We start from the raw sequence: 19,317 nt of genomic DNA on the forward strand, positions 1-19,317 counted from the left end.
TTCTGCTGTTCCACTGCTCTGACAGTGTTTTCTAAGGGCCAACCCTAAACTTTTCCTTCCTTAGCTCAGCTCTTGTTTCTTGTCCAGCTGCCTTTTAGAGTACAAGTAGTTCCTTTTTACACACTTGTAGTCAGGCTCCCTGGAAATTATGAACTTGGTCCCAGACCCGTGGACTATGCTAGAATCTCAGAGTTACGAACACCAGTGTTATGAACTGGCCTGCTGACCACATGCCTCATTTGTAACTGTCCGTAATCAGGCAGCAGAGGAGACCAAACAAAGTAAATACAGTGCAGTACTGCATTAAATGTAAACTACTAAAAATAAAGCAAAAGTTTAAAAGAAAGGTTTGACAATGTAAGAAAACTATTTCTGTGCTTGTCATTTCAATTAAGATAGCTGAAAGCATTATTTTTCTTATGCACAGTAAAATGCAAAAGCTGTATGACACCAATGTTCAGCTGTACACTTTTGAAAGATGGATTATGATTTTGTTCAGAGTGATGAACGTTTCAATGTTATCAACAATCTCCGCTCCTAAGGTGTTGGTATCTCTGACATTCTGCTGTATGTCCCTCCACTCAGTTTGTTGTTCTGTCTCTCATCTCTACTCTGTGCATAAGTTTTGTTGCCCCTCTATGTAAATTCTTTAATTTTTCTGTATCTGTAGGAGTTGGGGGCCAGAACAGCCCAGTATTCAGAGCTCACAAACCTGCCTGTGTCTGGCCTATGACATGCTTCCCAGAACTGATGGTGTTTAAAACACAATAAACCCCAAAGTCTGCGGACTCATGCTCCTCTATCCAGGAGAATGAGTGAGAAAGCACCTTTATGGTCTTACTGTTGTCTTTTTTTTTTAATGTAGCTCCTAGATACCACAGTGAAATGCTCTGATACATTCATTTCCCCTTCTTTGCTCATGTAATTTACTAGGTAGTTTTTCAGGCCTTCCTTCTCAAAGACAGGTGTTACATTTGCCTTGTTAGCTGCATAGTTTTCCTCTCTTCTCTGCTTTAATCAAAAATTGTTTCTGTCTGTTCTGAGATTTTCTTCACTCTAAAAGACGTTCTATACTGCTTTAGATAAAATTAATCCAAGTTGGACAGATTTTACTGCAACACCTGCATTTTCATTCTTTCTGTCTGCTTTATTGGGACTAATAGGCTGCATCTACACTAGCGTGTTCTTTTGGAAAATCAGACCCTTTTTCAAAAGGACACCTGGAATGTCCACACACAAATGTGCTCTTTTGATCTGAAATTGAAAGAATGGGGTTTTTCTTCCAGTCCCAGATCAGAAAGAGTGCCTTCTTTCGAAAGCTTCTTCTTTTTTTTTTTTGAAAAAAGAATCTGTAGTGAGCCGGTATGGCCTCCTGCTCATATTGGTGTTACTGTGGGGGGGGTGGGCAGGCATGGCCTGCCCATGGCTAAAAGGCCCCTCTCACAGTGAGGGGGGGCCCACTAAAAACACCCAGTCACCAAATGAATACGGGGGACAACAAAGGAAAAAACAGGGACGGGAGTGAGGGTCAAAGGTTTAGAATGAGGGAGCCGGAAGGGGATACCGAGCAGAGGACCCCGGACAGCGCCCACCGTTCCTCGAAGGTATCCAGGGAGTTGGTGGATGCCGCCCAGAGGAACTCTGCTCGGATTCGTGAGCGAAGGGAGGAACGGAGGTAGGCCCCACAGTCGCAGGTCGCCCCCTCTGCCAGCCTCCTCTCCCTGGTTTTGTAGATGGCCATTTTGGCCATGGCCAGGAGGAGGCAGACGAGGAGGTCCCGCGACGTCGTGGGGCCGCGGATGGGGTGTGACAAGATAAGGAGGTGCGGGGAAAAGTGCAGCCAGAACCTCAAGAGGAGGTTCTGGAGGAGCCGGAAGAGGGGCTGCAGCCTGGCGCACTCAACGTAGATGTGCGCCAGGTTCTCCCTCATGCCACAGAAGGTGCAGGTGTCTGGGATGGGGGTGAACCGCGCCAGGTACACGCCCGTGCTCACCGCTCCATGGAGGATTCTCCAGCTGATGTCCCCGGCGGGCCGCGGGACCAGGGTGGAATAGAGGCTGGCCCACCGGGGCTCCCCACCCTCCGATGGCGGCAAGAGGTCCCGCCACTTGTGGTCGGGGCGGGACACGAGGGTGGGGAAGTGGAGCGTGTGAAGCATGAGCGCGTACAGAAGATGTCTAGGCGCGGTTCAGAAGGGGACCGGGTGCAAGGTATGCAGCCGGCTGAGGTGGTGGAGGGGAGGGGGGCGGACAGGATCGCGAAGCTGGGGGCCCATGGAGAGGTCCGGAGGGCTAGGAGTGAGAGGGGGGCGGGGTGCACCCTCTCGCAGGACCCGGCCGAGGTAGACGTGAGCAGTGGGCGGCAGGGCGGCCTTCACCTCCTCGAGTACGCGACGGGGGGAGCGTAGGCTGGAGAGCCCCATGCGCTGGGCGAGCGCCGGGGCCTCCATCCAGTCTCCCCGGTCGTAGTCCAGGAGGTCTCCGACCCTGGTGATTCCACCTAGGACCAACCTCCGGCGCACCTCGGGAGACTCCGCCGCCTGCACACGAAGGTGGGGGTTGTGTAGCAGGGGCTCCGTGAGGAGGTCTTCCCCCGTGGTGGCCCCTAAGGACCTGGAGGCTGCGAGCACCCGCCAAGTGCGGAGAAGGTCCTGGTAGAAGGCCGGCAGCTCCGAGAGGCCTCGCGGACGGTCTCTCCAGGATAAATAAAAGAGCTGCCGGTCATATCGGAGCCCTCGGTAACGGCGGAGGAAAGCGTGCGCCAGCGTACTCCATGCCGGACTATCTGCACTGTTGGTGTTGAGGAGTCCCTGCAGGGCCCGGAGGCGGAAGACATGGACCTGAGTGTGCATGCAAGTCAGGCCCTGTTCTCCCTCCTCCGGGGGGAGGTGGAGTACCCCTGCAGAGACCCAGTGCAGTCCTGGCCAGAAAAACTCCAGGATTAACTTCTGGAGCTGGTCCAGGAACTTCGGGGGTGGGACCAGGGTGCTGAGGCGGTACCAGAGCATGGACAGGACTAGTTGGTTCAGCACCAGTGCTCTCCCCCGTAGGGAGAGACACTGGAGCAGCCCTGCCCACCTCCACAACCGCTCAGCGACCCTGCCCTCTAAACCCTGCCAGTTTTCCGGCGGAGAGGGATGCGTGGCGGATAGAAAGACGCCTAGATAGAGCAGCGGACCCGCGCTCCACCGGATGGCCTGAAGCGCGGGCGGGAGGCGGCTCGTCTGCCATCCAGTCCCGACCACCAGGCCAGAGCTCTTGACCCAGTTGACCTGGGCAGAGGAGGCTGCCGAGTAGATAGCTCAGCAAGCCTCCAGACGCGCCAGGTCTCCCGGGTCCTGAACCACGAGGAGCACGTCGTCGGCGTACGCCGACAGGACCAGCCGCAGCCCTGCCTCTGGAAGCACCAACCCCATCAACCTTCGACGAAGGAGACAGAGGAAGGGCTCGATGGCCAGAGCGTACAGCTGTCCTGAGAGTGGGCAGCCTTGTCGTACTCCCTGTCCGAAGCTGACCGGAGCGGTCAGGGTCCAGTTGAGCTTGACCATGCACTCCGAGGCAGCGTACAGCACCCGGAGAAACCCGACGAAGCGGGGTCCGAAGCCGAAGGCCTGCAGGGTGCCCAGGAGGTACCCGTGGTCCACCCTGTCGAACGCCTTCTCCTGATCCAAGGACAGGAGGGCGAACGACAGGCCGTCCCTACACCCAAGCTCTAGGAGATCCCGGACCAAGGACAGATTATGGAGGATGGTGCGGCCCGGGACGGTGTAGGTCTGGTCGGGGTGGACCACGTCCTGCAGCACGGACCCCAAGCGACGGGAGATGGCTTTAGCGATGATCTTGTAGTCCGTGCTGAGGAGCGAGATGGGACGCCAGTTCCTGAGGTCGCGGGGGTCCCCCTTCTTGGGCAGCAGGGCGAGGACGGCACGCCTGCATGACAGGGGGAGGACCCCGCTTTGCAAGGCCTCGGCCCAGACGCTGAGCAGGTCTGGGCCGAGGACGTCCCAAAACACGCGGTAAAACTCCACGGTCAGCCCGTCCATGCCCGGGGATTTGTTGGTGGGCATGAGGCGGAGGGCTTCCGAGAACTCGGCCAGAGTGAGAGGAAGCTCTAGCCGGTCCCGGTCGCCCGTGCTGACCGACGGCAGTTGGTCCCAGAGCACCCTGCAGACGTCAGCGTCGGTCGGATCCGGGGAGAAAAGGGTGGCGTAGAAGGCGCGGGCCCTCTCGCGCATCTCCACCGGATCCGTAAGAGGGGTGCCGTCCTCCGCAAGAAGGCAGAGGATGTGTTTTTCGGCACCCCTCTTTTTCTCCAAGGCGTAGAAGAAGCGGGAGCCGCGGTCCATCTCCCGGAGGAGTTGGATTCGCGACCTCACCAAGGCCCCCTGTGCCCGGAGGGCGTCGAGGGCCCTGAGCTCGTCCCTCTTCTCCTGGTACGTGCCGCAGAGGGATGGATCGTTGGGGCTGGCGGCTAGACGCCTCTCCAGCTCAAGAACCTCCCGTTCCAGCTGCCCTATCAGCGCATCCCGCCGCCGGCTGGCCCCCCGAGTATAGGCACGGCAGAAGAGCCGCGCGCGCACCTTTCCCAGATCCCACCACCGCCGTGCCGAGGGAAAGGCACGCCGTTGCTTGCGCCAGGCCAGCCAGAACTCCCGGAAGGACGCCACGAAGCCCACGTCCTCCAGCAGGCTGTTATTGAAGTGCCAGTAGGCCGACCCCCGCTTCCCCAGCGAGAGGGAACCCTTCATGGCCACCAGGTGGTGGTCCGAGAAGGGGGCCGGCCGCACGCTGGAGGCGTGGGCCCGGGAGAGATGGTGCCACGAGATGTAAATGCGGTCCAACCGGGAGTGTACAGATTTATGGCCCACCACTCGGACGTAGGTAAAACCAGCGTCCTCGTCCGGGTGGTGGCTGCGCCAGACGTCCACCAGGGAGCGATAGATGAGAAGCTCCCTGAGGACGCCCGCAGTGGCCTGACAATGCTCGGTCCCCGTGCGGTCCCGCTCCTCGAGGGTGCAGTTGAAATCCCCGCCGAGGACCAGGCACTCGCGAGGATCGATGGTGTCGAGGAAGGCTGCCGCCTGTCGGAAGAAGGGTGTTCTCTACGGGCCGAGTGTCAGGGCATAGATGTTGATGAGGTGGAGAGGCAGCCCCTCCACCCGCACCCGGAGATACAGCAGGTGGCCGGGCACAACCTCGACGCTCCCCAGCACCTCGGGCTGCAGGTCTGGGGAGAACAGGGTCACCACCCCGGCCCGGTGGGCCGAGAGGTGACTAAAGTGGACCCCGTCTCCCCACTCCAGCCGCCACTTAGCTTCGGCGGCTGGGGTAGTGTAGGTCTCCTGTAGGAAGGTGACCGAGTACCCCCCCTCCCGAAGGAAGGAGAGCACTTGGCACCTACGGAGACCCGACCCACAGCCCCTGGCATTTAGAGTGGCAAAGATGATCGGCGCCATTTGGAGGGCTGGGGAGGATCCTCGCCAGAGGGAGTACCGACGGTTTCCGTGGGGCCACGCAGCAAACCGTGACCAACCCCGAAGGTGACGAGGGCGTCACGGAAGCTGCGGGCCCGTTGGTAAGCCGTGGCATCCCTCCTCCCGGTCCCCTTGCCCTCCTTGAGAAGGGCCCTCACGGATTCCAAGATGGTATGAAAGTCCCCCCAGCGCTGGAGGGCGAGAGCAACCTTGTTCTTGGAGCCACGAATGTCCTCCAAGAACCGGCGCATCTCTCCCACCAGCGCATGGGGTGCCGAGGCCTCGGGGTCTCCAGTACCCGTCGGCCTTGTGTTCCTTTGGGCCCCACGGCCACAGAAAAGATTGGGGTGGGGACTGGGGTCTGGTTTTGGGGGGGATGAGGGCGGCAGAGGGAGAGCGGCCCCGGAAGTGCTGGGAGAGGGCGATGTAGGGGGGGCCTCCCGAGGGATTACGGTCTCTGGGGCAGGTATGAGTGGGCAGGGATCAAGGGGAGGGGTAGGAGGAGGAGGGGTGGGGGTGAGGGCAGGGGGGATGAGACTCATCAGGGGAAGGGAAGGTTCATGAGGGGGAGGGAGAGGGGGTAGTGGGGCAGGGGGAGGAGGAAAAGGAGGGAGTGGAAGGAGAGGAGGTTCTGGAGGGGGTAGGATTGCAGGTTCTGGGGCGGGGCGTTGGCTGGGAGAAGGTACGGGGATGATGGCAGGTGATGGGGCTAAGATGGGAGCAGGGGCGGGGATATGGACAGAAGGTGTCTCGGGAGGAGGGGCTTCCTCGGATGGTGGGGCGGGGGAGGGGGGTAGGGGCGAGGTGCCGACATGCTCGGCAGGAGGTGCCAACTGGTCGAGGGGGTGGGTGTCGGGGTCTTTTGTTTCGGGGCCGAAGGCGGGGGACATGGGAAACTCTGCTTCCCCCAGGGCGCCCAGGGGCTGGCCGACTCCCGTGGGGAGGTCATCCCTAATTAAGGGGGGGGGGGTCGCCTCATGGGACGTCCCAAGGCAGAGGGAGGTGGTAATTAAGGGGTTGCTGGTAGATGGGGAGGGGGAGAGTGGAGGGGGTGGGGGTGAGTGGATGGACGGCCCACAGGCCTCCAGTAGGAGGCTGTCCACGTCCAGGGCCACCGGGGTGAGGCCTAGGGCCTCGACCTCCTGCGAGAGGAGGGTGAGGCCAGGGCTCACCTCCTCCGGATGCTCCGCAGCAGCAGTCTGGGTGGCGGCCGGAGGGGTGTCAGGGGCGGGTACGGGTGCACAAAAATCCTTCTCAGCCTCCTCAGGCTCTGGCTCCAGGGCAGAGGGGATGTTACCTTTCTTAGCCGCCACCGCGGCAGCCCCCGTCGCCCCCGGCAGATGATCGGTAGCCGGGGGTTCGGCAGGTGGGTCTGGGCTGGCAGCTCTTTTTAGTGCTTTGCGCGGCGCCTCCACCCTGTCCTCCGACAGGGTGGGGTGCCGGGTGCGCGCACTCTTTTTCTTTCATTTCCCCCCCACCAGCACCCAGCCCTCCAAGGAGGCGGGCTGGGCAGTAGAGGAGGAGAGGCCAGGGGACAGGGCCGACGAGGAGGAAGGGAGGTAAGAGGGGGGCGGGGCGGCAAGGGGGAGGGACGACCCGCCCTGGGACAGGCCCTCTTCTGGTCCTGCCGCCGGCCCCTCCTCCCTCTCCTCCACAGGCCCGGCTCTTGTGCCCGCTCGGGCGCCAGCGCCTGCTTCTTCTTGCCCGGCACCATGCGGCCGGGCATCCTCCGACGCCCGAGCGGCGATGCATCCGTCCGGGACGAGAGGAGGAGGGTCGGTCCCGGGGCCTGTCGCGGTCGGGGCGCCGCCGATCTCGTGGCTGATGCCCCCCGGGTTGGAGGAGGTCCCGGGCTCCCCTTCGTGCCGGGCCTCCCCCAGGGTATAGAAGACCCGGTACTGGGCCCCTTGATAGGGCACCAGTATAGTCCCCTCCTGGGCCACCCCGCCCTGTGCTGCCGCTGGCGGCAGTTGGACCCGGGCCTGCCGGCGGAAGGAGAGCACGTGCCGTAGGGCGGGGTCTTTACAGCCTAGGGGGAGGGGACTCAGGACTGTCAAAGGCCGGCCCAGGGCGGTGAGGAACGGCAGAAGGGCAGAGTTGGGAAGGAAGGGTGGGACGGACGAGAACACCACCCACACGCCCAGGTCTTCCAGCGGCTCCAGGGGCACGTGCACGCCCCCAACCGCCAGGCCCCTCTCCACCGCCTCCTGGGCGGCGGCCTCCGAAGCCAGGAAGAAAACGATCTTCCCAAACATCCAGGAGGCCGCCACCACGGCCGCGGACCCCACCACCCGTGCCAACGCCCGCACGTAGGTCTCCACGTGGGGCGAGGCAGCCACCAGGAGGCAGCGGACTCCGTGCCTCCTGGTGAGCGCGGGGAAGGGGCCGCGACCGTTGGGGATGGTAGTCCCAGCAGAGGTGGAAGGAGCAGGGTGTGGGGCGGCGGCCGCCGCCTGGGCATACGACCTGGGGGCCGAGAGGTTGGGGCCCCCAGGAGCGGTGGAGGGAGCAGGGGGAAGGGAAGAAGGGGAGGCTGCACTCGGTGTTTGGGCAGCCTGGGGGAGAGTCCCCGCCACGGGAGGTTTGGCCTTCCGGGCGGGGCTCTTGCCCTTTCTTTTCCCCTGGCCCTTCCTGCCCTTTTGGGGGGGAGGGTTTGGGGCTGGGTCGCCAGGGGGCGCCGCGGCGGAGGCAGTAGGAGCCCCGGAGCCTGCGCCCGCACCCTCAGCCGACATGGTGGTAGTAAAGTTCTGGGCAGCCCTGGACGAGTGAGCCGCCGTTTCGGGGATAGGAGGGGTCACCGTGGAGGGGAGAGGGAGGGAGGGGTCACCGGATGACCCTCCAGTGGGCGTGGGGGTCATATTGGTGGGTCTGAGAGGGAAAAAGTTTGTTGGGGGTGGGGGCCTTTAAGAGAGAGCGGGGGAGGGGGAGGAGAGTGGAAGGGAAGGAAGGAGTGAGGCGTGGCTGCCCCTCCCCCACCGGCCGGGCTGAGGGCCCAGTCAGATGGGGGAAGGGCAGGGCGAGGGCAGTGAGGTCAGGGAGAGGGAGACACAAAAGAAAGGCCACAACTCCCAGCACAAGGTGGTGAGATGGCTCCTGTTTCTGCACTGGGATGTGGAGGGAAGCAAAGTTTGGGTGTGGGTGTGGGTGTGGGTGTGGGGGGGGGGCTCAGGCGCTTAAGTAAACAAAAAGTGGGGGGGAAGGGGCGTGGGCACGTGGGGGGGCGGAGGAGGAGGCACGGCTAACTTGGGGGGGTTGGGGGGGGTTAATGGGGGGAGGGGTGTGCCCACGTGCGCCTGAGGGGTGGGCCCGTAGCAGCTGCTGCAGAGCCTCGAGATGACAGGCGGAGAAGGAAGGGGCAGCTGACTGGAGGGGCCCAGGTGGAGGGGGCCCCAGCGGCAGCTGGGTGTGGGGGGGGCAGTAGGGGAGGGGGGCTGCAGGGGTGGGGCAGGGGCCACGCCCTAACACCCCACCCCTGGCTATGCAGCCCCCCCCCCGGAGCCCTGGTGGAGAGGGGCCCTGCCCAAACTCACCCCTCCCCAAGCCACTCCACAGGAGGCTGTGTGGAGGGAACCCAACCGCCACTTTGAGAGAGCCCCCTACCTTCTCCAGGTGGTGAGGATGCAGCAGCTGCTAGATGGAAGGTGGGCCCAAATGGGGGGCCAGCAGTTTCTTCCCCAAAAGATGGAAAAAGGGGGGGGGCCCTGCTGTAGGGCAGGGGGCAAGAGGCCCCCACCCTCCACCCACTCAGCAGCTCCTAAAAGAACTAGCTGGAGAAGTGGAGGAGAGGGGGGGAGAAAGGTAGAGCCTGCCTGCCCGAGGCAGGAGGGGGGCTGACCCCAGAACGGGGGGGCGGGGAAGGCAGCCAAGGCCGGCCGGCCCTTGGTACCTCGCCTTCCAGCCGTGGGAGGGGGGTCCCACGGCAGCAGCAGCCCTGCAGGAGCGCCTGCAGCAGGCCTCCTGCTGACTCAGAGGCCGAGGAGGCTGCGCAGAGGCAGAACACCAGTGGCCTGCCCCTCAGAGGGCAGGGCCCAGGGCTAGAAGGGCCAAGTGCAGGCCTCGGGACCCATTAAATTCTGGGCCTCTGGGCAGGGAGGAAGGGCCTCCGCGAGCTCCCTGGCGCCAAGGGCAGAGAGCTCGCTACCGGCCAGCTGGGAGAAGCAAGCCCCCAGCGGCCTTGACCTGCCAGGCCAGCCGTGGATCCAGATGCCCCAAGGGACCTACCTGGACTTCTCAGACCTGCCAGGACCCTCATGCCGGTGGAGACCCCCCTGCCTTGGAGGAAACCCTGGACCCTGCCAGACCGGCGAGGGCGAGCGACCACGAGGCCCCAGGAGCGGCCTGCCCCGGAGCCCTGGCGGATCCCTGCAGCCCTCAAGCCCAGGATCGCCCCGGGCCTACTATGTTATGGCTGCCAAACTACCCCAATGATGTGGACATGACCGACTGGCCGGAGCCCCCAAAGGTGGACGATCTGGAGGGAGCTGACCCCGCGGGACCCCCTGACCAGATGGACTGGGACCGTCCCCCGGTGGAGGTAGAGGTAGGAAGTGGCCCGGGGAACGACGCTCCTGAACCCATGGTGGCGTGTTGCGGCCTGGATCTCCACCACCGTGGTCGTGTGTGAGCGACCCCCCCCGAGGGCCCCAGGCCGGGTCGCAGTGGAGTGTGAGGGCCTGCGGCCCCCTACCCCCTCCTTGATGGGGCCAGCCCATGCTGGGCCTGTGCTCAAACCCTTGTGCTGCTGCCCTGCCCCAAACTGAGGGCTGGGCCTGTGCTCAAACCCTTGTGCTGTTGCCCCACCCCAGACTGAGGGCTGGGCTGGGCTTGCCTTCCAATTGTGAACTGCTGCCCTGCCCTGGACTGAGGGCTGGGCCGGTGTTGTAACCTTTTTTTTGGTTGCAGCCCTGCCCTGGGCCAAGGGCTGGGTGTCCAGGACTCTTACACGTGGTGGAGAATGTGGGTACTTGGTCCCCACCCCTGACATAAGGGGTGAGGGAGTGGGCTCGCGGGCCCACAGAGCAGAAGAAGCCCCCAGACGGTGTGGGTAACTATCCACTATTTTTTTTTTTTTGTGTTGTTGCTGTCCCCGCTCCAATGATGGAGATTGACAAGCTGCTGAAGTACTTAGCCGAAAGTCAGCAAAAGCAGCAGACTGCCCAGCTACAGCAGCTGCTCCAGCAGCTGGGAGCACAGCAGACACAGCTGCTGACTGAACTGATGGCCCAGAACCGGGAGCACCAGAGACAATATCTGCAGCAACTGGCAGCCCTGGTGCCGTTGCCAGCCGAGCCACAGCAGGGAACCCAAGGGGAGGGCCCTGCATCAGTCCTGCCAGTACAGTTAACAAAAATGGGTCCAGCGGATGATCCGGAGGCCTTCCTAGTCACCTTTGAACGAGTAGTGGTGGTGGCTGGGTGGCCTCGGAACCAGTGGGCTACATTGCTGGCCCCTTATTTGACCAGGGGGGCCCAGAGGGCTTACCGGGCACTATCTATTGAAGACGCCCAAGATTATGACCAGGTGAAAGCAGCCGTCCTCGATGCTCTGGACATTAGCCCTGAGACCTTCCGCCGGCGGTTCCGGACCTTGACCTACGCCCCGGGGGCTCGGCCGCGGTGCGTGGCACAGGAGTTGAGGGACGCGTGCCGGCGGTGGCTACAACCGGTGGTGAGGACCCTCATAGAGATCATGGAGCAGGTCATTTTGGAACAGTTCCTCTGCATCCTCCCACCAAGAGGGTGGGCTTGGGTGCGGCGCCACCGACCTACCACCGTTCAAGCTGCCGTCAACCTCATGGAGGACTTCCTCGCCGCGGAGGAGCCAGAGGCACCCACGGGCTCAGCCCCATCGTCACAGTCCCCGCGCCGGGGAGTCGAGAAGCAAGGGGAGCCCCGCTCCGAACTGCCCAGCCTGCTACGGGAATCACCCGGTCTTCATCGGAGGCCACCGCAGAAGCCAGGCCCCGGTAACCCCCAGGTGGGACCTGAGGGGACCACCAACACACGGCCACCAGGTCCAGGGGGGCGCCAGACCCACGGGGGGCCCCAACCAGCTCTAGGACCCTGCTTCAGCTGTGGGCAACGGGGATATCTCCAAAGGGACTGTCCGGAGCACTTCTGTAGTTTTGGCTGGGTATGGACAGCCGAAAGGAGGGGCCGACCCCCGCAGGTGCCCCCGATTACGGTCCCAGTCCTCGTTGGAATGGAGCCCACGACTGCCTTAGTGGACTCGGGATGTAGCCAGACCCTGGTCCACCGACGGGGCGGCCTGGAGGCTGACCCTGCTCTAGGGACCATACAACTACAGTGCATCCATGGCGACGTGTGTCCATACCCCAGAGTACGGGTGGCCTTGACCGTTGCGGGGGTGACTCATCATGTGGTGGCTGGCTTAGCGTCCCGACTGGTGTACCCAGTAGTATTAGGGTGGGACTGGCCAGGCTTCATAGGCATCGTCCGCCCGGCCGCCGGACTTAAGGGAGAAGCGACCCCTTTCCTGGAGGGGAATACGCCGGAGGATCCACCCGAGGAGAGGGTAGGGCTGGACCCGGAACCCCTAACTGAAGGACCTGCCGAAGGCTCAAAGGTGACCAGCCCCAACGACGGGGTAACCTCAAATTTCTGTCGGGACCAGAGAGACAACCCCACGCTAAGCCAGGCCTACGCCCAGGTTGCGGCAGTCGACGGCGTGGCAACGGACCCCCAGCTCGTGGCACAGTGGCCCCACTTCGAGCTGCACCAGGAACGGTTGTACCAGGTGGACCGGGACCCCCAGATCCAGGAGCAATGAATGCAGCTAATGGTGCCAAAATGCCACCGACGGGCCATAATGAAGTTGGCCCATGATATCGCCGCCGCCGGCCACTTAGGCCAAGAAAAGACATTAGCCCGGATACTTTCCCGGTTCTTTTGGCCAGGGGTCCACCAGGAGGTCAAGAACTATTGCAGTTCCTGCCCCACGTGCCAGCTTGCTGCTCCCCCACGGGTCCCTAAGGCCCTGTTAATCCCAATGCCAGTTGTGGGGACCCCGTTTGAGCGGGTGGCCATGGATCTGGCAGGCCCACTCCCTAAGAGCACAGCGGGGTATCAGTTCGTGTTGGTCCTCGTAGACTATGCCACCTGTTTCCCAGAAGCCATCCCACTGCGCAATATTACGGCCCGCACCATTGCGGGAGAGCTAATGAAGATCTTTGCCCAAATAGGGCTGCCACGGGAACTTCTCACCGATCAGGGAACCAATTTTACATCCCGCCTGATGAAGCAGGTCTGTGCCCTCCTGGGGATTAAACAACTACATACCTCTGTGTACCACCCCCAGACGGATGGCCTGGTAGAACACTTTAACCATACTCTGAAGGATATGATGCGCAAATTCCCGCCAGAGGACCTGCACCGGTGGGATCAGCTGCTACCTCCCTTGCTTTTGGCCATCCAGGAGGTTCCCCAGTCCTCCACACATTTCTCTCCATTCGAGTTACTACACGGACACTGCCCCCGGGGAGTACTCGACCTTATGCAGGAGGTCTGGGAGCAAACCGCATCCCCCTCAAAGGGACTACTAGAGTATGTCTTCCAGCTCCAGAAGCGCCTGGGACAGGTAGGGAGGAAAACCTGAAAGCTGCACAGGCGTCCCAAGCCCAAACCTACAACCAGGAGGCGCGGAACCGCAGTTTCGAGCCAGGTGACAGGGTCCTAGTCCTGCTACCCTCCAGCGAATCTAAGTTGCTGGCTGGGTGGCAGGGACCTTAGGAGATTATTCAAGCCGTGGGGCCTGTTACCTATGAAGTTCACCAACCTGACCACTGTAAGAAAACGCAGCGATACCATATCAACCTCTTAAAACTGTGGCAGGACCGGGAGGGCTTCATGATAAACCCCTGCCCCCCGGACCTCGAATTGGGACCCCAGATGCCTCACGGGGAGGAACCGGCACAACCGGCCCTCGGGGCAACGCTGACAGAAGAGCAATGGAAGCAGGCCCAGTGCCTCCTCCAGGCGTTCTAGGATAACTTCACTGCCCTCCCTGGACACACCTCCCTGGTCTGCCATGTTATCTGTACGGAGCCTGGGAAGGTGGTTCGCGATGCTGTGCGCCCACTACCCTTCCGGATGCGGGAAGTAGTGGAAGAGGAGGTATGGGCGATGCTGGCCCTGGGAGTGACAGAACCGTCCCAAAGTGAGTGGCGCAGCCCCGTAGTACTCGTCCCTAAGCCCGATGGCACTCGGAGATTCTCCATCAACTTTAGGCGGGTGAACGCGATCTCCAAATTTGATGCGTATCCAATGCCCCGGGTCGATGAATTGTTGGGATGTCTGGGGGCGGCCCGCTATTTCAACACCCTCGACTTCAGTAAAGGGTACTGGCAGATCCCCTTAGCGCCTTCTTCACGAGAGAAGACGGCCTTTGCCACTCCATCAGGCCTGTACCAGTTTACCCGAATGCCTTTTGGTCTCCACGGCGCCCCGGCAACCTTCCAGCGGCTTATGGACCATCTACTTCAGCCCCACCGGGACTATGTCGCAGCCTACCTCGACGACATCGTGGTATATAGTCGCCATTGGGAGGAACACCTGGACTGGGTGGCCGTGATCCTTAGGTCCCTGAGGGCAGCCGGCCTGACGATGAATCCGAAGAAGTGCCGCATTGGATGGCAAGAGATGACCTATATCGGGTACGCTATAGGAGGGGGCCAGGTAAAGCCCCTCATGGACAAGGTGCAAGCCCTAGCGGCCTGTCCTCCCCCCAGTACCAAACGGCAGGTACGATGGTTCTTGGGCCTGGCAGGGTACTGTCAACGCTTCATCCCGCAGTTTGCCTCAATTGGCAAAGGACCAGCCACAAAGGGTGGTATGGACCGCGGCTACGGAGAAGGCGTTCCGAACACTGAAACAGTGCCTAACGCAGGAACCCGTCCTCTATAGCCCTGACTTCACCCGTCCGTTCATCCTGCAAACTGATGCTTTTGGGGTAGGCCTAGGGGCTGTCCTATCCCAGGAGATTGACGGGGAAAATCATCCGGTGGTCTATATAAGCCGGAAGCTTTTCCCAAGGGAACAACGCTACACCGTAATAGAAAGGCAGGCCCTGGCTGTGAAGTGCGTCTGTGACGCCCTTAGATATTACCTGTTGGGAACCCCCTTCACCCTCGTTACAGACCATGCTCCTTTACAGTGGTTGTCCCGGATGAAGGACACCAACGCCCAAATCATGCGTCGGTATTTGGCGTTACAGCCTTATGCCTTCGACGTACGTCATCGGGCAGGTAAGGACCATACAAACACTGACTTCCTTTCCCGCCTGGGGGAGATGGAGGAGTCCACCCCCATGGCACGGGAGATGGACTTGAGGTGGGGGGAGTGTAGTGAGCCGGTATGGCCTCCTGTTGACTCAGAGGCAGAGGAGGCCGCGCAGAGGCCCTGGTGGGTGGGCCCGGAGGCAGAACACCAGTGGCCCGCCCCTCAGAGGGCAGGGCCCAGGGCTAGAAGGACCAAAGGCAGGGCTCGGGACCCATTAAAGCCTGGGCCTCCGGGCAGGGAGGAGATGCCTGCACGAGCTCCCTGGTGCCAAGGGCAGAGGGCCTGTCGCCGCCCAGCCGGGCCGGAGGAGCGAGCCCCCAGCAGCCCCGAACAACCCTGGATCCAGATGCCCCAGGGGGATTACCTGGACTTCCCAGACCTGCCAGGACCCTCACGCCAGCGGAGACCCCCCCGCCTTGGAAGAAGCCCCGGACGCGGCCAGACCAGCGAGGGTGAGCGACCGCGGGGCCCCAGGAGCGGCCTGCCCCAGAGGCCCGGCGGACCCCTGCAGCCCTCAGGCCCAGGATTGCCCCGGGCCCACCATGTTACCGCCGCCCGACTATCCCAGTGATGTGGACATGACCGACTGGCCGGAACCCCCAAAGGTGGATGATCTGGAGGGAGCTGACCCCGCAGGACCCCCTGACCAGAGGGACTGGGACCGTCCCCCGGTGGAGGTAGAGGTAGGAAGTGGCCCGGGGAACGACGCTCCTGAACCCATGGCGGTGTGTTGTGGCCTGGATCCCCACCGCCGTGGTCGTGTGTGAGCGACCCCCAGGGCCCCAGGCTGGGTCGCAGTGGAGTGGGAGGGCCTGCGACCCCCTACCCCCTCCTTGATGGGGCCAGCCCGTGCTGGGCCTGTGCTCAGACCCTTGTGCTGCTGCCCCGCCCCGAACTGAGGGCTGGGCCTGTGCTCAAACCCTTGTGCTGCTGCCCCGCCCCACACTGAGGGTTGGGCTGGGCTGGGCTGGGCTGGGCTTGCCTTCCAATTGTGAACTGCTGCCCTGCCCTAGACTGAGGGCTGGGATGGTGTTATAACCTTTTTTTTGGTTGCCGCCCCGCCCTGGGCCAAGGGCTGGGTGTCCAGGACTCTTACAGAAGCATATGTAGAAGAGCTGCGGGTCCTTTTTTCCCAAAAAAAAAAAAACAAAAAAACCCCCCAAAAATCAATCCCGCTGGTGCTGGGTTTTTCAATCCCTGGCTCGTTCTTTCAAAGCAGCAGGAGTTGTGTGGAGGCTCTCGATCCCAAGAACGGATCAATCTTTCTATCTGCTTTTTTTGTGTGCGGACGCACTCTTTCAAAAGATCTTCTGGAAGATCATCTTTGGAAAGATTGCTGTGGTCTAGATGCCGCCATGTAGTCCTTACTCAGCTAACACTCCCACTGGAGTTTTTGTCTGACTAATTACTGCAGAATTTCCTTACAATTGTTTTTTCTGCACCCTGTACGAGGTTTTCTGACTTCCTCATTATCCTTTTTATGATACAGAGCAACAACAGCTATAAAACCATTCCTCCCTTTGCAAGTTTTTCTTTTGTTGCACATCTCTCTCTTGTTGAGGGCTACTATAGTTTTTCTTCCGCTTTTTCTGAACTTTTTTCTACAATGCTCCTCTCATTCTTAGCTGGTCCTGTTTCATTAATTTCATTTTGATTGGTTTGCATTATGACTTAAATCTAGTCTTCCTTTCTGGCTTCTAGGTGCGTATTGCTTCAGAAGGTATTAACGGAACAGTTGGGGGAACCAAAGTAGCTACCAGTGTTTATATAGAGGCAATGCTTTCCAGTCCTCTGTTCAAAAACATTTTGTGCAGAGAGGATTTCAAGGTAAGATAAAGGGACTCACTTACAGTTAGAATTTATTCAAATGTTTGTTTTCAGCCTTTAGAATTTCTTTTAGCAATAAATGTTACTTCTTTGGTAGCAGCCCTCTGCTGCACTAAAAATCCCCATTCAATCCAAGAAATTCAATTCCTGCACTGTTGGCTTAAGGAATAGGTAATTTAAAAAATCCACTCATCCTCAAATAATCTTTTGCTGCTCTGTAGGAAGCTTTGTCTCCAGTAAGAAAACGTATAAATAAGATGATCAGATGGAATAACTGAGCCTCATTAAACTAGAAGTCCTTATACAATTCTAGTGCTGATTTAGCCTTTTTAATTAGGGCCCCAGCAAAGCCTTCAGTGGTGTACATGCAAAGCTGCATGTTTGTATACCTGCCCAGACACGCACAGAGCCCCTCCTGCATGCACATTGTATTTAGTAAAACCCTGCATCTGGCTGGTCCCTCCTGCATCACATCATGATTCAGCGAGCCCCATGGATCACTGCAGATTGCCAGTACAATTGCACCAGGCTAAACTGTGCTCGGGATCATACTGACTGGAGATCACAATGAAGCATAAACCTACCTGCAGAGCCAGAGATCAGAAGGGAGTTTTATTTATTCTTTTACATTTCATGTGAATTTAACACTGGTGAAAGGGCACAACTTGTGAGCCCCAGAAAACAAAATTGTTATCAACAAAATAGACTCGGCACACTCAGTGGCAGGGCAGGCCTCTCCATGCTGCCTGCTAAGAGATCTTGTTGCTCTCTGAGAGGAATTGTTGCTATCAGGGAGTCCCTGGCTCAGTTTCCATGGCCGATACAGCTCTTGGCATCTCACCATTAGTGGCTAGTTGACTTTTATTGTTATATAGTTATTTAAATAACTGTTCACTGAGAAGTGGCCTGGGGCTACTATCACTCTGATGGATTCAGAGAGGCAACCTTGAAAGGAGAGAAGCCCTCACCAATCCCCACCTTCATGCCATCCAGTCCCCTAAAGTGACACTTGTATTGGCATCTCACATGAATTTAGAAACTGGAAATAGAGTGGAGGCTCAGGGATCTGTTGGCATTTCTTTAAGTTGACAAGCAAGTGTCCTTTGGTGTCATGAGGTTGTTTTTAATTTCCCAGCGCAGTGCAGGTGGAGCTCACTGTTTCCCAGACCTGCGAGTTGGTGTATTTGAAGAGATCGTACCGATGGGCATCGATCTAAACAAAGTGTCCTACAAAGAAACCGGTACAGTGACTTGATGAAAATAATAACTTGTTTTCAGCAGAAGTTGGACCTGACCTGTTAGGCAAATGATAGAGCAATGCATGCTCACCAGAACAGCACCTTTGCCACCTCCAGGACAGGCTCGTTAGTGGAGAGGCAGCTGGGGAGGGTAGCTTTAGGCTACCTTTGTTCATGCCCTGGTGGTCCAGGCCAGACCATTTAAACTGGGTGCAGTGAGTGTAACAGCCTTTGCACACCAGAGATGTAAGTGAGAGAGCAAAGCTGTGTAGAGAGTCAGTGCTGCCCTTCCACTCAGCCCACTGTCAGACAGCTGATAGCTTGGCACCCTTTGTTTCTGGGACACAGGCTGTGAGGTATTTGTTCATTCATTGAATCCTGCGGTGTGACTCTCAGACACATTTACCCACTACATGTGGGATGAGACCAGCTGACATTCCCGCAGTGGGTAGGTCCCAGAGGAGCGTCTCATGCATGCGTCATTGGCAGGTTAGAAGAGAGGCCAAATGGAGTTTCTGTGTGTCAGCATTTAAACCAGCTCAGCTTGTCAGAGCTCCTTTCCATGTGTCGTTTTATTTTTAGGAATCCATTTATCCCCCGAGGAATTTCATAAAGAAGTAGAAAAGTATTTATCTCAGGCACACAGTGACACCATTTTACTGGACTGCAGGAACTTTTATGAAAGTAAAATAGTAAGTGATGTGTGTTTGCTCCCTGTGGCTGGGGGGGATCGGTTCACCCAGTCTGCATGTGTGGGTCACAGGGAGGGATGGGATTACCTGGTAGCTCTGTGAGGTGCAGATTCGTGACCGGTCTGTCACCCCAAGCAGCAAAGCGCCTGTCTGGTGATTCAGCGCTGCGCTGAGGGGCAGGCGTATGGCTCAGTGCACAAAAGGCTGTCCTGTGTAGTGGCACAGAATGCATAATCGGACACACAACAGACATGATACAGAAAGGGGAGTGCCAAATCTTTAACAACAGAGCAAAGTCATTCAAATCTAACTGAGCCAGCCAAAGCCCACTCTGTCCTGGCCATCACTGCAGCGGGGGGACGTCCTGACCATGGCACTGCCACAGTGCTGACTGTGTTCCACCAGGGGAGCCCCTTCACGCTGGGGTGGCTGGGTAAGACTTGTTGGCTATTGCCCCAAAATCCAGATGCTTTGAGGCCCAAAAGCCCATGTTCTCAAAAGGTGTTTGGGTGCTTATTAATTCCCAGTGAAATCATTGGATGTTAGGTGCCTAAATACCTTTTTGAGGTTCCAAACCAAAGTATCGGAGGGGTAGCCGTGTTAGTCTGGATCTGTAACAGCAACGATGGGTCCTGTGGCACCTTACAGACTAACAGAAAAGTTTTGAGCACGAGCTTTCGTGAGCACAGACTCACTTCATCAGATGCATCTGATGAAGTGAGCCTGTGCTCACGAAAGCTCATGCTCAGAACTTTTCTGTTAGTCTATAAGGTGCCACCGAACCCTTCGTT

General features: G+C 59.2%; 1 protein-coding gene across 3 annotated transcripts in view; it reads left to right on the forward strand.

Moving 5' to 3' along the window:
* Window positions 1–19,317, forward strand: part of TSTD2 (thiosulfate sulfurtransferase like domain containing 2) — a 32,478-nt gene that overhangs the window by 5,736 nt on the left and 7,425 nt on the right. For 2 of the 3 annotated variants that reach the window (XM_074994489.1, XM_074994491.1), the window contains 3 exons: window positions 16,471–16,596; window positions 17,732–17,837; window positions 18,417–18,526. In XM_074994489.1, the coding sequence (XP_074850590.1) occupies window positions 16,471–16,596; window positions 17,732–17,837; window positions 18,417–18,526 (342 nt within the window). The remainder of the gene's footprint in view (window positions 1–16,470; window positions 16,597–17,731; window positions 17,838–18,416; window positions 18,527–19,317) is intronic. The other variant, XM_074994490.1, reaches the window with a different exon arrangement.

Source organism: Carettochelys insculpta, chromosome 5 (genome assembly GCF_033958435.1).
Source record: "Carettochelys insculpta isolate YL-2023 chromosome 5, ASM3395843v1, whole genome shotgun sequence".
NCBI lineage: Eukaryota > Metazoa > Chordata > Testudines > Carettochelyidae > Carettochelys > Carettochelys insculpta.